Source organism: Oncorhynchus mykiss, chromosome 2 (genome assembly GCF_013265735.2).
Source record: "Oncorhynchus mykiss isolate Arlee chromosome 2, USDA_OmykA_1.1, whole genome shotgun sequence".
Lineage (NCBI taxonomy): Eukaryota > Metazoa > Chordata > Actinopteri > Salmoniformes > Salmonidae > Oncorhynchus > Oncorhynchus mykiss.
In genome coordinates, this window is record NC_048566.1 from 29,065,348 (window position 1) to 29,084,487 (window position 19,140).

At 46.6% G+C, this 19,140-nt stretch overlaps 1 protein-coding gene across 4 annotated transcripts in view; it reads left to right on the plus strand.

The window, feature by feature from the left end:
* Nucleotides 1-16,189, plus strand: part of LOC110486020 (mucin-17) — a 20,949-nt gene extending 4,760 nt beyond the window's left edge. Inside the window, exons 2-11 of one of the 4 annotated variants that reach the window (XM_036944537.1) lie at nt 4,797-5,086; nt 5,174-11,011; nt 11,174-12,791; nt 12,893-13,117; nt 13,972-14,060; nt 14,342-14,410; nt 14,535-14,681; nt 14,829-14,957; nt 15,772-15,894; nt 16,081-16,189. In XM_036944537.1, coding sequence (XP_036800432.1) covers nt 4,797-5,086; nt 5,174-11,011; nt 11,174-12,791; nt 12,893-13,117; nt 13,972-14,060; nt 14,342-14,410; nt 14,535-14,681; nt 14,829-14,957; nt 15,772-15,894; nt 16,081-16,095 — 8,543 coding nt within the window. In that variant the 3' untranslated portion in view covers nt 16,096-16,189. Of the gene's footprint in view, nt 1-4,796; nt 5,087-5,173; nt 12,792-12,892; nt 13,118-13,971; nt 14,061-14,341; nt 14,411-14,534; nt 14,682-14,828; nt 14,958-15,771; nt 15,895-16,080 lie in introns of all 4 variants that reach the window. The other 3 variants (XM_021557318.2, XM_036944522.1, XM_036944511.1) reach the window with 3 other exon arrangements.
* Nucleotides 16,190-19,140: the final 2,951 nt, after the last annotated feature.

Consider the following 19,140-nt stretch of genomic DNA (forward strand, 5'->3'; position numbering starts at 1 on the left):
ATGAATAAAAAATGTAAAGTATTCAACCCATTTGTTATAGCATGCCTAAATAAGTTCAGGACAAAACATTTGCTTAACAAGTCACATAATAAGTTGCATGGACTCACTTTGTGATTTTTGAATGACTACCTAATCTCTGTACCCCACACATACAATTATCTGTAAGGTCTCTCAGTCGAGCAGTTAATTTCAAACACAGATTCAACCACAAAGACCAGGGAGGTTTTCCAATGCCTCACAAATAATTTGTAGATGGGTAAAAAAAGCAGACAATTGAATATCCCTTTGAGCATGGTGAAGTTATTAATTACACTTTGGATGGTGTATCAATACACCCAGTCACTACAACGATACAGGTGTTGCTGGAGAAGAAGGAAATCCCTCAGGGATCCAGGTCTGCAAAGCTCTTAGAGACCTACCTAGAAAGACTCAAAGCTGTAATCACTGCCAATGGTGATTCTAATATGTATTGACTCAGGGGTGTGGAAAATGTATGTATATTCAGAGGTGAAATTAGCATGTAAATCTTGGTGGGTCAAAAAAAAAAGAAAGTGGGATGCATGCAAGCAATGCCACTACACAATACTAAACAATACATTAATTGCACTATAACGGTGACAAACGGTGCCCACAAACTGTTAGGGCCTACATAAAGCTGTCCCAACAGCAGTCCCAACATCTTACCACTGATACAACTGGCTATCAGCGGAGCCTTGTCTGGCAGCGAAACAGTTTATTCAACTTCATTTACAACCACAATTTGGGGACGACAAGCGGATAAGAGGCAATCTGTCATTTTGATTAAGACATTAATGAGCGAGCTAGGACGGATGTAACGTTAGTCAATATAACTATTTGTTTAGCACTTTTGAAATGTACAGCAACAGAATTCAGAACATGGGCCATTCTTACAGTGTTCTCCCTGTACACTAAGTCAGAACCGTAGGATTAACAAAGGGTCATATAAGCAAACAATGAAAGCTCTTACAATATTCAATGATTATATTTTTCTGAAACAGGTTATAGGCTACCGTAGAACAGTGGGCTAAATTAAGAAGGGTAAATAGACCAAATTATTAGGTTGAAGCACACGGGCTACGAACATTTTACTACACTCAGCTACAGTATACATATCTCCCTAGCATATTGCATCATGCATGCAGCAGCATACAATACATTTTTGGACTCACTATGCTCACTTAAACAGGAAGGTGGCATGGTTGTCCTTCGTGGGCAAGTTTTGTCATCAAAGTCTGGCATTCTCTGGATGGTGCTTTCATCGGAGGCCGATTTATAATTCTGAGTTGGATGACCGTTCAAAATGTATTTTCCCAGTCGGAACTCATTTATTGCCGACATCCCAGTTAACTTGACTTCACTTCAGTGAGTTCAAGACTTCGTAGTTCCAAGTTAATAGTTGTTTTGAGCGCAGCACAAATCATGCTTCATTGACAGCATGGCCAATGTTGAATGTTTATCATTTTAAATTTGGAAAAGAGCCCCTTAATCCCAGATGTGGGACCACACAGCCACTGTCACTGATTCCTTCCAAACCACTCATTGAATTTGCGATTTCCAATTTGTTTTGTACAATGTTTATGTGGCCGATGAGCACCAATACATTTTATCTATAATTTCTCTTCATTATTTATCTTCATATGACAAGGATTAAAAAGGATTTACCAGTGGATTGTTGACTTGATTCATAATGACTGCTAGCTAAGATTGTGAAAGTATGACGTTGACATGATCAATCCAATCAAAGCTACTGTACATACAGTATATCACAAAAGTGAGTACACCCCTCACATTTTTGTAAATATTTGAGTATATCTTTTCATGTGACAACACTGAAGAAATGACACTTTGCTACAATGTAAAGTAGTGAGTGTACAGCTTGTATAACAGTGTACATTTGCTGTCCCCTCAAAATAACTCAACATACAGCCATTAATGTCTAAACCGCTGGCAACAAAAGTGAGTACACCCCTAAGTGAAAATGTCCAAATTGGGCCCAAAGTGTCAATATTTTGTGTGGCCACCATCATTCAGCACTGCCTTAACCCTCTTGGGTATGGAGTTCACCAGAGCTTCACAGGTTGCCACTGGAGTCCTCTTCCACTCCTTCATGACGACATCACGGAGCTGGTGAATGTTAGAGAACTTGCACTCCTCCACCTTCCGTTTGAGGATGCCCCACAGAAGCTCAATAGGGTTTAGGTCTGGAGACATGCTTGGCCAGTCCATCACCTTTACACTCAGCTTCTTTAGCAAGGCAGTGGTCGTCTTGGAGGTGTGTTTGGGGTCATTATCAAGTTGGAATACTGCCCTGCGGCCCAGTCTCCGAAGGGAGGGGATCATGCTCTGCTTCAGTATGTCACAGTACATGTTGGCATTCATGGTTCCCTCAATGAACTGTAGCTCCCCAGTGCCGGCAGCACTCATGCAGCCCCAGACCATGACACTCCCACCACAATGCTTGACTGTAGGCAAGACACACTTGTCTTTGTACTCACCTGGTTGACGCCACACACGCTTGACACCATCTGAACCAAATAAGTTTATCTTGGTCTCATCAGACCACAGGACATGGTTCCAGTAATCCATGTCCTTAGTCTGCTTGTCTTCCGCAAACTGTTTGCGGGATTTCTTGTGCATCATCTTTAGAAGAGGCTTCCTTCTGGGACGACAGCCATGCAGACCAATTTGATGCAGTGTATGGCGTATGGTCTGAGCACTGACAGGCTGACTCCCACCCCTTCAACCTCTGCAGCAATGCTGGCAGCACTCATACGTCTATTTCCCAAAGACACCCTCTGGATATGAAGCTGAGCACGTGCACTCAACTTCTTTGGTCGACCATGGCGAGGCCTGTTCTGAGTGGAACCTGTCCAGTTAAACCACTGTATGGTCTTGGCCACCGTGCTACAGCTCAGTTTCAGGGTCTTGGCAATCTTCTTATAGCCCAGGCCATCTTTATGTAGAGCAACAATTCTTTTTTTCAGATCCTCAGAGAGTTCTTTGCCATGAGGTGCCATGTTGAACTTCCAGTGACTAGTCAGTATGAGGGAGTTTGAGAGCGATGACACCAAATTTAACACAGCTGCTCCCCATTCACACCTGAGACCTTGTAACACTAACGAGTCACATGACACCTGGGAGGGAAAATGGCTAATTGGGCCCAATTTGGACATTTTCACTTAGGGGTGTACTCACTTTTGTTGCCAGCGGTTTATACATTAATGGCTGTGTGTTGAGTTATTTTGAGGGGACAGCAAATTTACACTGTTATACAAGCTGTACACTCACTACTTTACATTGTAGCAAAGTGTCATTTCTTCGGTGTTGTCACATGAAAATATATACTCAAATATTTACAAAAATGTGAGGGGTTTACTCACTTTTGTGATATACTGTATAATGTGATTTGACGTCATTTTATCTGTGGCCAATGACCTTAAGCCTTTTTGGATGGCGACTTCTAATGTAACACCCAAAGGGCTAGTATTTTCAAGGTCTCCTCTTACACTTGGCAGTGACATAAAGTCCCCATGAGTGACCGAACTCTGAGCCAATCACGGCGCAATGCTGCATATTTTCTGCTGGCTTGCCCACCACCACAGAAAGCACTGAGCTACTGTAGGCTGAAACACTTGCATTTTGGAGCTGCCTTACTCAAGAAAACAAAAAAGAGGCCATGTTTGTATGCGGCTGTATTAACTCCATGATATATATTATTTTTTACATTGTTGGCAAACTGATATGTGACACGTATTAATGCCAAAATAACATGCACAATTAAAAACATTTCTAAAAACATGTTTTCATTTAGTCATTATGGGGTATTGTGTGTAGATTGGTGAGATACAAATATATATTATATTTAATCCGTTTTGAATTCAGGCTGTAATGCAACAAAATATGGAATAAGTCAAGAGGTATGAATACTTTCTGAAGGCACTGTATATACTGTATATTTGAATCTATGAGCTCTTCTTATTTTAATCTATGTGTGTATGTGTGTGTCTGTTCTGCTGACTTTGCCCTGTGGCTACAGAGCTGTCAGTCTGACTTTGCTGATAGGATAAGAGAGGGGAGAGGAAAGATGTGAGGAGGGGCAGAGGAGAGGGGAAAAACACCAACATGCACAGTGCGGGCTCTATTGCTCTAGCAGCAGGTACGACAGCCAGATATGCAGACTTCAGCAAACTCAGGGTGTATTCCATTCCCTTGGGGGTCAGGGGTCACTACTGTGGAAGGGAAAGAGCCTGAGTAATGAACTATCCTGGGCAGTGAGCCCTGTAAATGGAGAGAGAGCACACATTTAATTCATTCAGAACTCACTGCCAGTAAATGTGCCCCATTCACCCAGCCCTAGTTGATGGACTGCAAGTAATGACAGTAGGGTGCCTTATATATTGATATGTTGATGCCACTTGATGTGTACCCTGCTGTGAGTGTGGTCTTTTCAGTCAAATGTTATCTCTGACATTTAGGGGACATTCTAGATCCTCTAGGTATGGCTGTGTGTGTAACGGTAATGAAGGGAAAACAAGCTTCAAGGAGAGAGCTGAAAGGGCTGTTTCTATTCAACAAAGGCAAAGAGGCTACAGCATCCATTACAGATGTATTTTTTTTAAATTATTTTTAATACATTCAGGAGGTAAACTGAAATTCCAGTTTCCTTTTCTCCATTACAGTTACTGTTGCCACGTCATAAAGCAGCTAGTGATTCTGACCTCATGGACATAACATTACATTACAGAAACAGTTTCTTCTCTTCGCTCCTCTTTCAGACATGACCAGACATGCCTCCACTGACTCCACTCCTAGTGACAGTGGCTCCACCCCTAGTGACAGCGGCTCTAGTCCCTCCCCCAGCACCCCTCAGAAGCTGCTCCCATCATGCACCTCTCCTTTTGGGCCGCGGCTGGTCCGGGCCACGCCCAGCTCGTCCGCGACCCCGCGACCCCAGCCTGAAGGTTCCGACCGTCGCCACAGTAACACGATCCGGCTTAGCGGGACGTTTGGAGGTCACGGACCCTGTGGACGTCGCAGCGGACCCGTGAAGATGGAGAGAATCAAGGTGTGTGTGTGTGTATGTTTACCAATGTTCTCCTCTTCTCTTTATGTTTTTCCTATGTTCATCCAATGTTCTCAATATGTTCTCCAGGTCCTGATGGGCTCAGAGGTGGAGAGCGACTACAAGGAGCCAGAGAACATGGACACACGGGTGGTGATGGGCCAGGAGGCCCTGCTCAAGACCAAGAAGACCCTGACAGGGAAGTGCCCTTGCAGGCAGAGCAGCCAGGCGATACCCCTGCCCGGAGGCCCAGTCTTGGAGGTCCCTAACCCTCCCTCAGAAGCACAGGCAGAGGCTGGGGAAAAGGCCCAACTGGACACAGGGCAGGAGAAAGACAATTCACCTCTGACCCCAAAGATGGAGCAAGAGCAGGAGAGAATCCCTGTCCTGCCCATTAGCCCTCTCCTCACCCCTCTCCTAACCCCCCTCATCCCTGCCTCCCCTCCCTCCTCAGAGCCAGTCACAGTGGATGTTAGTTTGACGGGCAGCTCAAGCCCTTTGGAGGCAGGGCTGTCTCCCTATGGTGAAATGTCTTTTGTTTGTTCCATGTATGCCATGCCCTCCCTGTCCGAGCCAGCCTATCCCCCTGCTATCCTGTCCTTCTCTGAGCCGGTCTATGCCGTGGACCCTCTGAGAGTGGGCGTTCCCTCATCCCTGGATCCTGACCTGTACTACACCGCCCCCTCCACCCCCATCAAGATGGCTCCTCACCCCTCATACCTCAAACATCGCTCTTACCCCGGCTCCCCAGCCTCTCCCCTCTCACAAAACACCCCCTCGGACAGCGAGGACCTGTGCTCCCCCCTCACCTCCCCCTCTGGCTCCTACGTCACGGCGGAGGGGGGCAGCTGGACCTCTTCCACCTCCCCCTGCACCTCCCCCAATCTGCTCCTGGCAGAGGAGGTGCAGGAGGCACCTGCATGCTTTGTCAGCTCGCTGTCTGAAATCGGAGATGAGGTGGGAGAGGAGAGGGGAGCTGTAGGGGAGAGGGCAGAGGAGAAGGGAGGAGGAGCAGCAGAGTGGCGATTCTGCCTTTATAAGGGTCTAGCAGAGACTGTGATCCTGGAGGAGGAGGAGGTGCTGAGAGGGGAGGTGAGTGGGGGGGGGAGTGAGGAAGCGACAGTCTCAAGAGGTAGCTGTCGCCCCCGCTGGGTGACAGAGGACACTTCCCCATTGAGGAGCAGCAGCGGCAGAAGCACTGACTCCCAGGAAGAGGGAGGGGAGTCGGAGGGCTCGCTCTGCCCAGCAGAGGATGCTCTAGCTGGGGGACAGCAGTACTCTAGTCCCCTGCTGCAAAGAGGCCTGGAGCTGGAGCTGCAGGCCTGTGTGGCTGAGGAACTTTACCCTCCCATTACCAACCCAGAGGATGGAACAGGCTCCCCACGGTTGACCTCCATGTCCTTCCCCTTCGCCCCAGACATGGGGAACCTAACCCATCACACCTCCAGTGTCAACCCTGCCTCCCCCAAACTTCCCCTGGACACCTGCTCTCCAGATGTGTCAGACGGGGATAACTCCAGTCCATACGGAGAGATGGGTACCTTCCTTCTGTTTCCAGGCTCCTACAGTGATGATGGAGAGATGGAGGAGGAGGAGGAGGAGGAGGAGGAGGAGGAGAGGATGATCCCAGCCTCTCTGCTTAACTTTCCCCTCCACACCAGTCTCCTCTTTCAGGCAGACTCCATGGAGATCACTCTCTTCCCCACAGAGGAGGGGAATGAGGGAGGAGAGGGAAATGACAGGAACGAAGGGAACGATGTGGATGCATACGCGGCCGGAGAGGAGGAGGGGGACGTGGAGGATGATGATGAAGATGATGATGAAGAAGAAGAAGTGGAGGCTAAGGTAGAGATAGAGGAGGCTAAGGTAGAAATAGCGATAGAGGAAGAGGTTGATGAAGAGGAGGGTGAGGATGTTGAGGAAGAGGAGGATGAGGGTGAGGGTAAGGCTGTAAATGACCCAGCTGAAGAGGACAACTCGGCCTCCTTCCTTCATTCACTGTCGGAGACTTCCATCAACGAAGGTCTGGATGAGTCCTTCTGTTTCCATGATGACACTGACGACTCACTAGACTCCGCCTCTTATAATGGTGAAGAGGATGAGCGGCTGTACAGCACAGAGAGACATGCTGAACCACCCACAGGACCACCCACAGAACCACACCAAGCCAAACCTCAGCCTGAAACTAGACCAGAGGCCCACAGCACTGAACTGTCTCAGTCCCAGAGCAGCCCTAGCCTAATCAATCCCCCAGGAGACAAAGAGCCCCGGCCTGAACCACCACAACCACAACCTGCACTTGCACCTGCCCAACTTGCGGAATCAGCCCACCCCAAGTCCTCGAACAGCGGCAGTGGGAGTGAAATGGAGACCTCCTCAGAGTTCTCTGACCCTCCTGTCCCCTCTCCTTCTCAGGAGAGCCCTTCTGTCTCTACCCTTACCCCTAAACCTTCTACAACCCCTTACCCTGTCTCGATTACCCCAAAGACTACCCCTGCTACCGTGTCAACCCCTAAAACCAAGCCTGCATCTCTCTCTAACCCCAACACTAACTTTGCTCCTGCCCCTAATGCTAAATCTGCTACTGTCTGTACCACTAAGACTAACCCTGCTACAGCCTCAACCCCACAAAATAACTCTGCTACTGCCTCCACCCCCAAAACTAACCCTGCTACTGTTTGTACACTTGAAATGAACCCTGCTACGGTCTCTACCCCTAACACTAACAGTGCTCTTACCCCTAACGCTAAATCTCCTACGGCCTGTACCACTAACACCAACCCTGCTACAGCCTCAACCCCCAAAACTACCCCAGGTACATGCTCTACCCCAAACCCTACTGTTACTCCTAACACTAACCCTGCTGCTACAATCGAGGAGACAGCGTCCCACAGCAATCCTGTCACCCTGGCAACAGAAGCAGGGCAAGCCAAAGCAGCTGCAGAGGAAGTACAGGCTGGTACGGTGAGAGAGGAGGACAAAAGGAGCGGTGAAAAGAGAGAGAAAGACAAACAGAGCAGTGGGGAGAGAGGAAAGGACAAACAGAGCGGTGGGGAGAGAGGAAAGGACAAACAGAGCGGTGGGGAGAGAGGAAAGGACAAACAGAGCAGTGGGGAGAGAGGAAAGGACAAACAGAGCAGTGGGGAGAGAGGGAAGGACAAACAGAGCGGTGGGGAGAGAGGGAAGGACAAACAGAGCGGTGGGGAGAGAAGAAAGGACAAACAGAGCAGTGGGGAGAGAGGAAAGGACAAACAGAGGGCTGCGGAGAGAGAGAAGGATGAACAGAGTACAGAGACTTCAGACGAGGATCACACAGAGCAGACAGACAGAGACTCATTCAAACTACTCATTAAGCCACACCTCTCTAAGTCAGACACACCCCGGCCTAAACAGAAGACCTCTGAGCCCCGTAAGCCACTCCCACGTGTGTTTGGGGTGGCAGCGGCTTCAATCCGGTCCAAACCGCTTCTGGTGTCAGTGCTGGAACTGGACCAGAAGAATGAGAACAGCAGCGCTGAAGGTGTGGACTCCCATCAGGTCCTTGAAGGGACCACTGCCACCAATGACCTGAACAAGGGGGTCCCTCTGCTCTCGTACCCGAAAGAGCCTAACCCCAGCAACATCCCTGTCTCCTCCTGCCCTGAGAGCTCACCTGACCTGGCTGACAACCTGTCCCTGACCCCTGACATCTGCCCATGTGACCCCGCCCAGGAGAACCTGAGGGAGAACACCCTGAGCACTGAGGACGGGGGCCCTGTGGCCCTGGGCTCCCCTCACACACCTCTGGCTGTCTCTCCCAAGAGGGAGAACTCAGAGACAGACGCCGGAGGGAGGAGGGGGGTTGGGGGCTGGGGGGCAGGGGAGGCCCAATCTCTCTCTCTGGGGCAGGGCTGTGGGTTGGAGGCACAGAGCCTGTTACTGTGTGAGGTGGAGGGGCATGCTGTTGGACAGACAATTGGACAGACGATTGGACAGACACTCTCCGGGCTGCCCAATGTCGGCACAGACGAGGATGAGGTGGATGATATAATGGGGGACGAAGAAGACAACAACAGCCTGTGTGGTCGGCCAGACAAGATGGCAGATGTTGAGCTTGTGGGAGAGGGAGTGCCAGAGTCCAACCTGTCCAGCTGGAGGTCCATCGAGGAGATATCAGAGGCAGGGGGAGGAGAGGACGGAAGCTCCCAATTCCCAGAGGATGATATCAGCAACCTGCAGAGTCGCCCAGAAAACAAGGAGCAGGAAAACAACAACAATGACTCAGTGTTCCTATCCTCTGGAATGCCAACCTGTGTGACTCTGAATGCCCTGTCAGAGGAGGTGAGACACCAGAGCCAGAGTGTGAGTCTGAGGGCGTCCCTCTCAAACATACCACTCACAGAAGTGAGACCACAGGCTGCTGCAGCCTCCGATAGGCCAACAACATCAACGGACAGCTCAACACACCAATCAGACATAAGACAGGCTTCCTCATCCATGGAAAGCCCTGGGCGTGTCTCACCACCAGGGGGTAAACCACAGACCGTTTCAGACCAGAGCTCTGGTTCAGTAGAGGCAGCCATTTCCAGACCCAACAGTAACACAGATATTAACCCAGCAGTCAAACAGGCAGACCTTGCCATATCTCTGCTGGGTGGGGCATTTGGATCCTTCAGTCATAAAATCAGACCAAGCAACTCCAAGTCAGGCAGACTGCCCCAAGAAACTTCCCCATCAATGAGGAAAGACACAGTAGAGAATGTCCAAGTCTCCCAAGAAACTTCTCTCTCAGTGGGCAAAGACACAGTAGAGAAGGTCAAAGTTTCCCAAGAAACTTCCCCATCAGTGAGCAAAGTCACAGTAGAGAAGGTCCAAGTCTCCCAAGAATTGTCCCTATCAGTGGGCAAAGACACAGTAGAGATGGTCCAAGTTTCCCAAGTATTTCCCCCATCAGTGGGCAAAGACACGGTAAAGAATGTCCACGTTTCCCAAGAATTCTTCCTATCATTGGGCAAAGACACAGTAGAGAAGGTCCACGTTTTTCACGAAACTTCCCCATCAATGAGTAAAGACACAGAAAAGAAGTTTCAAGTTTCCCAAGAAATTTACCCATCAATGAGCAAAGACACAGTTGAGAAAGTACAATTTTCCCAAGAATGTTCCCCATCAGTGAGCAAAAACATAGTAGAGAATGTCCAAGTCTCCCAAGAAACTTCCCTATGGGTGGGCAAAAACACTGTAGAGAAGGTCCAAGTTTCCCAAGAAACATCCCCATCTGTGAGCAAAGACACAGTAGAGAAGGTTCAAGTATTCCAAGAATCGTCCCTATCAGTGGGTAAAAACACAGTAGAGAAAGTCCAAGTTTCCCAAGAAACTTCCCCGTCAGTGAGCAAAGACACAGTAGAGAAGGTCCAAGTTTCCCAAGAAACATCCCCATCCGTGGGCAAAGACATAGTAGAGAAGGTCCAAGTTTCCCAAGAAACTTCCCCATCAGTGAGCAAAGACACAGTAGAGAAGGTCCAAGTATTCCAAGAACCATCCCTATCAGTAGGCAAAGACACGGTAGAGAAGGTTGAAGTTTCCCAAGAAATTTCCCCATCAATGAGCGAAGAGATAGTAGAGAAAGTACAATTTTCCCAAGAATGTTCTCCATCAGTGAGCAAAAACATAGTAGAAAATGTCCAAGTCTCCCAAGAAACTTCCCCATCAGTGGGCAAAGACACAATAGAGAAGGTCGACATTTCCCAAGAAACTTCCCCATCAGTGAGCAAAGACACAGTAGAGAAGGGCCAAGTATCCCAAGAATCGGCCCTATCAGTTGGCAAAGACACAGTAGAGAAGGTCCAAGTTTCCCAAGAAACTTCCCCATCAGTGAGTAAAGACACAGTAGAGAAGGTCCAAGTCTCCAAAGAATCTTCCCTATCAGTGGGCAAAGACACAGTAGAGAAGGTACAAGTATTCCAAGAATCAGCCCTATTAGGGGGCAAAGACACAATAGAAGAGGTCCAAGTTTCCCAAGAAACTTCCCCATCAGTGAGTAAAGACACAGTAGAGAAGGTCCAAGTCTCCAAAGAATCTTCCCTATCAGTGGGCAAAGACACAGTAGAGAAGGTACAAGTTTCCCAAGAAACTTCCCCATCAGTGAGTAAAGACACAGTAGAGAAGGTCCAAGTCTCCAAAGAATCTTCCCTATCAGTGGGCAAAGATACAGTAGAGAAGGTACAAGTTTTCCAAGAAACCTCCCCATCAGTGAGTAAAGACACAGTAGAGAAGGTCCAAGTCTCCAAAGAATCTTCCCTATCAGTGGGCAAAGATACAGTAGAGAAGGTACAAGTTTCCCAAGAAACCTCCCCATCAGTGAGCAAAGACACAGTGGAGAAGGTCCAAGTTGTCCAAGAATCTTCCCTATCCCTATCAGTGGGCAAAGACACGGTAGAAAGTGTGAAAAAGCTCTGTTCCCAGCCTCAGCCAGAGGAGACAGAGCCACAGACGATGAGCCAAAGAGAGGGTGGTGGCGGTCAGGCGACTGATAGGCACATTGACCAACTAAAGATGAGCGTGGCCTTAGAAGGGCAGGAGAGCAGTGTTTATATTTCAGGGGAAAGTGAGGTGAAGGAGAGAGCAGAGGAGAGATTCTCTCCAACAGAGAGCATTCCAGAACCTGCACAGCGTCAGACACCTGAGGGAGAGCTGAGCACAGAGAAAGCCATCACTCCTCCTCAGCCAGAGAGGAGAGGGAAGCAGAGAAAGCAGAGCAGAGACAGACCCAGTCAGCTGCTCAGACAATCTACATCAGGCCCTGGGTCTACTGATCAACCACAGAAACCCTCTCTCGCTACCAAGACCCTAGCAGACACCTCCCCACCAGGGAAACAAAAGAATACGAACACGAGGGGACAAAAATCTGTTGCATATACCAGACAGAGGACACCTGTGAAGGGCAAACCTGAAGCAGAGTCCGGGAGGAGAGGGGAAAACAGAAACGTCTCCGTTGCCCCGACTCCCCCTAGTCCTACCAACCTCTGCCCTATAGCTCCCACTCTCCTAGTCAACCAGGAAGTGAACACGGAAGTGCACCAGATAATGCTTGATAACAGGCCGCTGCCTGGCTGCCAGACAGAAAGCAGGAAGGATATCAACGATAACAATGTGGGGAGTGGCCATGCCTCCCCTACAGAACAGAATAGGTCCTCTTCTCCTCCACCTCTTCCCTCCTCCTCTCCTCCTCACCTCTCATTCTCTCCTCTTTCCTCATCTCCCCCACCTCTTCCCTCCTCCTCTCCTCCTCCTCTCTCCCCCTCTACTCTCTCCTCCTCTCCTCCTCCCAGCTCCTTCGTGATGCCGCCAGATGAGGACCTCCCCACTCCCATACAGGAGTCCCAGCCTCTCGTCACCCCACTCCTAGACACCCAGCCTCAATCAATCAATGTTCAGGCAGCCTCTGCAACCCTTTCTACTACCCCTAACGCCCTTCCTAAGCACCCCCCTATACCCACCGAAAGTGTCCCTATGTCCCCTACCCCCTCCTCATTTCCATCTCCATCCACGTCAGCCCTGGCCTCAACCCCCAGCTTTACCCAGCCCACCCAGGAGTCTCTGCCACGGCTGGAGGCTCCAACCACAATGCCTGTCCTCGGCATCCGCAGGCAGGTCCAGCCCCAACCAAACCTCCTCACCAAGCCCAACAGACAGGTCAAGACAGGTCAGTCACAAAGCCCACAGGACAGAGGTGAGTTACACCCCAGGGGTGTGGGGTGATTTAATTTTCCCTTTTTGGTAATTGTGAATCACGAATCAGTCCAACCTATGTGAACTTGGATTTTGTTGCAGATGGGATGGATACAGACAGTGATGACGATGCCACTGCTGTTCCTCTACGACATCACATGACTCAGCCAAGGGGGACTGTGGGAAACCCTTCTCATAAAGAGTCTGGCTCCTCCAATCAGCGAGAGATACTGCTTCACTCCTCCTGCCAAACAACTGAGAGACAGACAGACTGTCCAATCAGCCACAAGGATTCACAGGAGCTGGACCTGTCCTTCAAATACAACTGTACGTGCTCTCCAAATCCAAATCGCTCTCTATGTCTGTCTGTTTCTCTCTGTCTCCTTGAGAAAGTGATTCTGAGAAGTGACTCCACATATGACCTTCCTCACACACAGATGTCTCTGAGTATGTCTAGTGGCCCTGCTATGGTCCTGATGAAGGACATACTTTAGATTCTAGGAAGGCTTCTCAATAATACCCCGTCGACCACAGAACACTGCTGCAGCTGCTGAATAATGGAGGAGAAATACTCAGAGAGAGGATCATTTTATCCAGGAGGAATACTGTTATTGCACATCTTTCAATAGAGGTTATTTCAGGGCGCACGTCTTTCAATTGAGGTTATTTCAGGGTGCACATCTTTCAATAGAGGTTATTTCAGGGCGCACGTCTTTCAATTGAGGTTATTTCAGGGTGCACATCTTTCAATAGAGGTTATTTCAGGGCAACCGTCAGTCAATCTGAAACCTCTGAGTCAATCTGGCTAAAACTGACCTCCTGGTTGATGATACGTACATAGAATCATGGATGGGGATTTATGTGTACTGTATGTGTTGGTAGCACTGCAGCATAATGAACAATGCTACATGCGTTGAAACAGTAGTACAGAATGTAATTGTACGTTATAACGTGCATGTTCCATAGCATAGAGATGAAATGTCGCTGCTATTTAATGAGGTGATCTATTTCTTCTCTGCGATCGGTGATTAGGTTAGCCGTAGAGCTTTATGATGCTGTCCCATTACCAGAGGCCTAACGAGCTACACCATGTCCTCATCATCTACATCTCAGGCATTAGTTACCATAGCAATGAGGATGTGATGCCGTCCTCTGAGAGTAACAGTGCGTGTGTTCCACAGTGGGCTCCTGCAATGAGTCGGAGAGTGACGGATCAGTGCCAGAGTTGGAAGAACCAGAGGGGGTGCCACTGAGATCCTCAGAACCCCAGGTGAGTCTACCGTGTGTGGGCAGAGAACACTCTAGAAGTCCCCTCACCTCCAAGGGTGGAAACCTTGCGTTCACTGTGTGTTATGTAATAACATATTGATGTCATTACCTTTAGGTAGAGTGGTAAGAAGGATGCGTGTTGTGGGGCTTGTATTTTCTGAATGCTTCGCAGCTTCAGAGATATGTTCCATATTATCAGTCTGGATATGGGTAAACTACTGTAGAATGTTCTCAGGTTTGATGTGTTGAATTGCTTGTGTTGTCCTCCCTTCTCTCTCTCAGCCCATCTCTCCTGCTGATGAGGGGATAAACAGACCTAAGCAGAGCCGCAGTGAGAAGAAGGCCCGCAAGGCAAGATGTGAACACAGAGCTGCTCCATGTGGCAGATTCAGCTAATCAAACACAGAGCAAATGTGTGTGTATTCTGTGTGTTTGGCCGCATCATGGTGTAACCAGTGTGTGTGTGTGTGTATAGGCCATGGGTAAGCTGGGCTTGCGGCCGGTCCACGGTGTGACCAGGATCACTATAAGGAAGTCGAAGAGCATCTTGTTTGTCATCAGCAGACCTGACGTCTTCAAGAGCCCCGCGTCAGACATCTACATCGTCTTTGGAGAGGCCAAGGTGAGGCCAAGGTCTCTCTCGCACTCTCTCTCTCTTGCTCTCTCTACCCACTCTCTTTTTATATCCCCCTCTCTCTCTCTTTTCTCTCATCTACATTTTGTTCAGAGGCCAAGGTGACCTCTCTCTCTCTTCCTATTTCCTCCCTAGATAGAGGACCTGTCTCAACAGGTGCACAAGGCAGCGGCAGAGAAGTTTAAGGTCCCGGTGGAGCCCTCCCCCCTGGCGCCACCTGCACCACCCAGCCTCACCATCAAGGAAGAGAGCGAGGAGGAGGAGGTACGGACACGCATGCTCACTAATTATGTCAAGGAAAAACACCAATCTTTACACTATTCTTACTCTTTCATGTACAGTAGTTCTTTTAGATCTTAATATGAAACAATTCTGTCTAGTGTTGTGAAATGTCAGTCATTTCTACTGTAGTGGTGTAAAAAGTACCCAACTGTCATACTTGAGTACAAGTAAAGAGACCTTAATAGGAAAAGACTCAAGAAAAAGTGAAAGTCACACAGGAATATTCTGCTTTAGTAAAAGTATTTGGTTTTAAATATACTAAAGTAAATGTAATTGCTAAAATATATTTAAGTAAAAATAATTTCAAATTACTTATATTAAGCAAACTAGACGGCACCATTTTCTTGTTTTGTTTAACTTACGGATAGACAGGGGCATCAACACTCAGATATAATTTACAAACAAAGCATGTGTTTAGTGAGTCCCCCGGATCAGAGGCAGTAGGGATGACCGGGATGTTTTTTTTGATAAGTATGTGAATTAGACCATTTTCCTGTCCTGCTAAGCATTCAAAATGCAACAAGTATTTTGGGTCTCATGGAAAATGTATGGAGTAAAAAGTACATACTTTTCTTTAGGAATGTGGTGAAGTAAAAGTTGTCAAAAATATAAAGAGGTAAAGTCAAGTACGGATACCCCCAAAACTACTTAAGTAGTATTTTCAAGTATTGCTACTTAAGTACTTTACACCACTGCTCTACTGTTGTTAGCCTGATGGCTAATAAGAACTGTAGCATTGTTTTTTTCATGTTCAGAAGTAGTGCAACTGACTTTGACATTGACCTCTGTCTGTCAGGTGGACGAGGGAGGTTTGGAGCAGAGGGATATAGAGCTGGTGATGGCCCAGGCTAACGTGTCCCGTTCTAAAGCTGCCCACGCCCTCAGACACAACACCAATGACATCGTTAACGCTATCATGGTGAGGAGGGAGTGATGAAGGAAGGAATCTGTTGTAACACACTATGTCCACTTTGGGCCTACAGTTGTTGTTATGACCTGCTGATGATTGCAACTGTGCTTTTTCAACAGGTTTTTGAAAAAAAAAGCTTAACAATATATGCATCCAACTCAAAGTAATTGTCTCCCTCTTTCTTCTCTCCCACAGGAACTGACAATGTGAGAGGACCCCCACCAAGCATAAATGCCACAGTCACATCTGTATCGCTGCTATGTTGCATTCTCCTTACCTGCTAATAAACAGTCTGTTATAACTACACTAGTGGGCGATACTGTTAACCACCCTAATACTTCACGTCATGTCCAGTGTATACAGTTGAAGTCTGAAGTCACACTTAGTTTGGAGTCGACAAAACTCGCTTTAGAGCTACTCCATAAATTTCTTGTCAACAAACTACAGTTTTGGCAAGTTGGAAGGACATCTACATTGTGCATGACACAAGTCATTTTTCAGATTATTTCACTTATAGTTAACTGTGTCACAATTCCAGTGGGTCAGAAGTTTACATCTACTAAGTTGACTGTGCCTTTAAACAGCTTGGAAAATTCCCGAAAATGTCATGGCTTTAGAAGCTTCTGATAGGCTAATTTACATCATTTGAGTGAATTGGAGGTGTACCTGTGGATGTATTTCAAGGCCTATCTTCAAACTCTCAAAGCACTTCTTTGCTTGACATCCTGGGAAAATCAAATGAAATCAGCCAAGACCTGGTTCATCCTTGGGAGCAATTTCCAAAGGCCTGAAGGTGCCATGTTCATCTGTACAAACAATAGTACGCAAGTATAAACACCATGGGACCACACAGCCGTCATACCGCTCAAAAAGGAGACGCATTCTGTCTCATAGGGATGAGCTTACTTTGGTGTGAAAAGTGCAAATCAATCCCAGAACAACAGCAAATGACCTTGTAAAGATGCTGGAGGAACAGGTACAAATGTATCTATATCCACAGTAAAACGAGTCCTATAATCGACATAACCTGAAAGGCCGCTCAAGCAAGGAAGAAGCCACTGCTCCAAAATGACCATTGTTATGTTTGGAGGAAAAAGGGGATGCTTGCAAGCCGAAGATCACCATCCCTACTGTGAAGCACGGGAGAGGCAGGATCATGTTGTCGCAAATGGGTCTTCCAAATGGACAATGACCACAAGCATACTTCCAAAGTTGTGGCAAAATGGCTTAAGGACAACAAAGGCAAGGTATTGCAGTGGCCACCACAAAGCCCTGACCTCAATCATATAGAACATTTGTGGGCAGAACTGAAAAAGCATATGCGAGCAAGGAGGCCCACAAACCTGATTCAGTTACACAATTTCTGTCAGGAGGAATGGGCCAAAATTCACCCAACTTATTGTGGGAAGCTTGTGGAAGGCTACCTGAAACATTTGACCCAAGTTAAACAATTTAAAGGCAACGTTACCAAATACTAACTGAGTGTATGTAAACTTCTGAACCACTGGGAATGTGATGAAAGAAATAAATGCTGAAATAAATAATTCTCTCTACTGTTATTCTGACATTTCACATTCTTAAAATAAAGTGGTGATCCTAACTGACCTAAGACAGGGACTTTTTACTAGGATTAAATGTCAGGAATTGTGAAAAACTAAATATAAATGTATTTGGCTAAGGTGTATGTAAACTTCTGACTTCAACTGTATAGTGAAAATGGGGCATTTTACAAGCAGTCGCATTTATTACATAAAACTGGTTAAAATATCAAACTTAAAATACAAACAGAATACAAAACATACAGTCAAACAAGTGTTCAGTTCATAAAACAGGTCAATTTAAATCAAACTCACAAAAACATGCCCACAATGAGTTAAACATTATATATACCGTACGTATATATACTACCGTTCGGGGTCACTTAGAAATGTCCTTGTTTTTGAAAGAAAAGCACATTTTTTTGTCCATTAAAATAACATAAAACTGATCAGCAATACAGTGTAGACATTGTTAAAGTTGTAAATTACTATTGTAGGTGGAAACAGCTGATTTTTAATGGAATATTTACATAGGCGTACAGAGGCCCATTATCAGCAATCATCACTCCTGTGTTCCAATGGCACATTGTGTTAGCTAATCCAAGTTTATCATTTTAAAAGGCTAATTGATCATTAGAATAACATTTTGAAATTATGTTAGCACAGCTGAAAACTGTTGTTCTGATTAAAGAAGCAATAAAACTGGTTTTCTTTAGACTAGTTGAGTATCTGGAGCATCAGCATTTGTGGGTTCGATTACTGGCTCAAAATGGCCAGAAACAAATCATTTTCTTCTGAAACTCGTCAGTCTATTCTTGTTCTGAGAAATGAAGGCTATTCAATGTGAGAAATTGCCAAGAAGCTGAAGATCTCGTACATCGCTATGTACTACTCCCTTCACGGGTACTATTTAATGAAGCTGCCAGTTGAGGACTTGTGAGCCGTCTGTTTCTCAAACTAGGCACAGTAATGTACTTGTCCTCTTGCTCAGTTGTGCACCGAGGCATCCAACTCCTCTTTCTATTCTGGTTAGAGCCAGTTTGCACTGTTCTGCACAATTTGCCATTGGAACACAGGAGTCATGGTTGCTGCTAATGGGCCTCTGTTCGTCTATGTAGATATTCCATTAAAAATCAGCCGTTTCTAGCTACAGTAGGCATTTACAACATTAACAATGTCTACACTGTATTTCTGATACATTTTGTTATTTTAAATGGACAGAACTTTTGCGTTTCTTTCAAAAACAAGGACATTTCTAAGTGACCCCAAACTTTTGAACCTTTAGTGTATATATAAACACAGTACCATTCAAAAGTTTGGACACCTACTCATTCCAGTGCTTTTCTTTATTTTTACTATTTTACATTGTAGAATTATAGTGAAGACATCAAAACTATGAAATAACACATATGGAATCATGTAGTAACCAAAGACGTGTTATACAAATCTAAATATAGTTTACATTTGAGATAATATTTGCCTTGATTACAGCTTTGCACACTCTTGGCATTCTCTCAAACAGCTTCATGAGGTAGTCACCTGGAATGCATTTCAATTAACAGGTGTGCCTTCTTAAAAGTTAATTTGTGGAATTTCTTTCCTCCTAAATGCATTTGAGCCATTCAGTTGTATTATGATAAGCTAGGGGTGGTATACAGAAGATAGCTCTATTTGGTAAAAGACCAAGTCCATATTATGGCAAGAACAGCTCAAATAA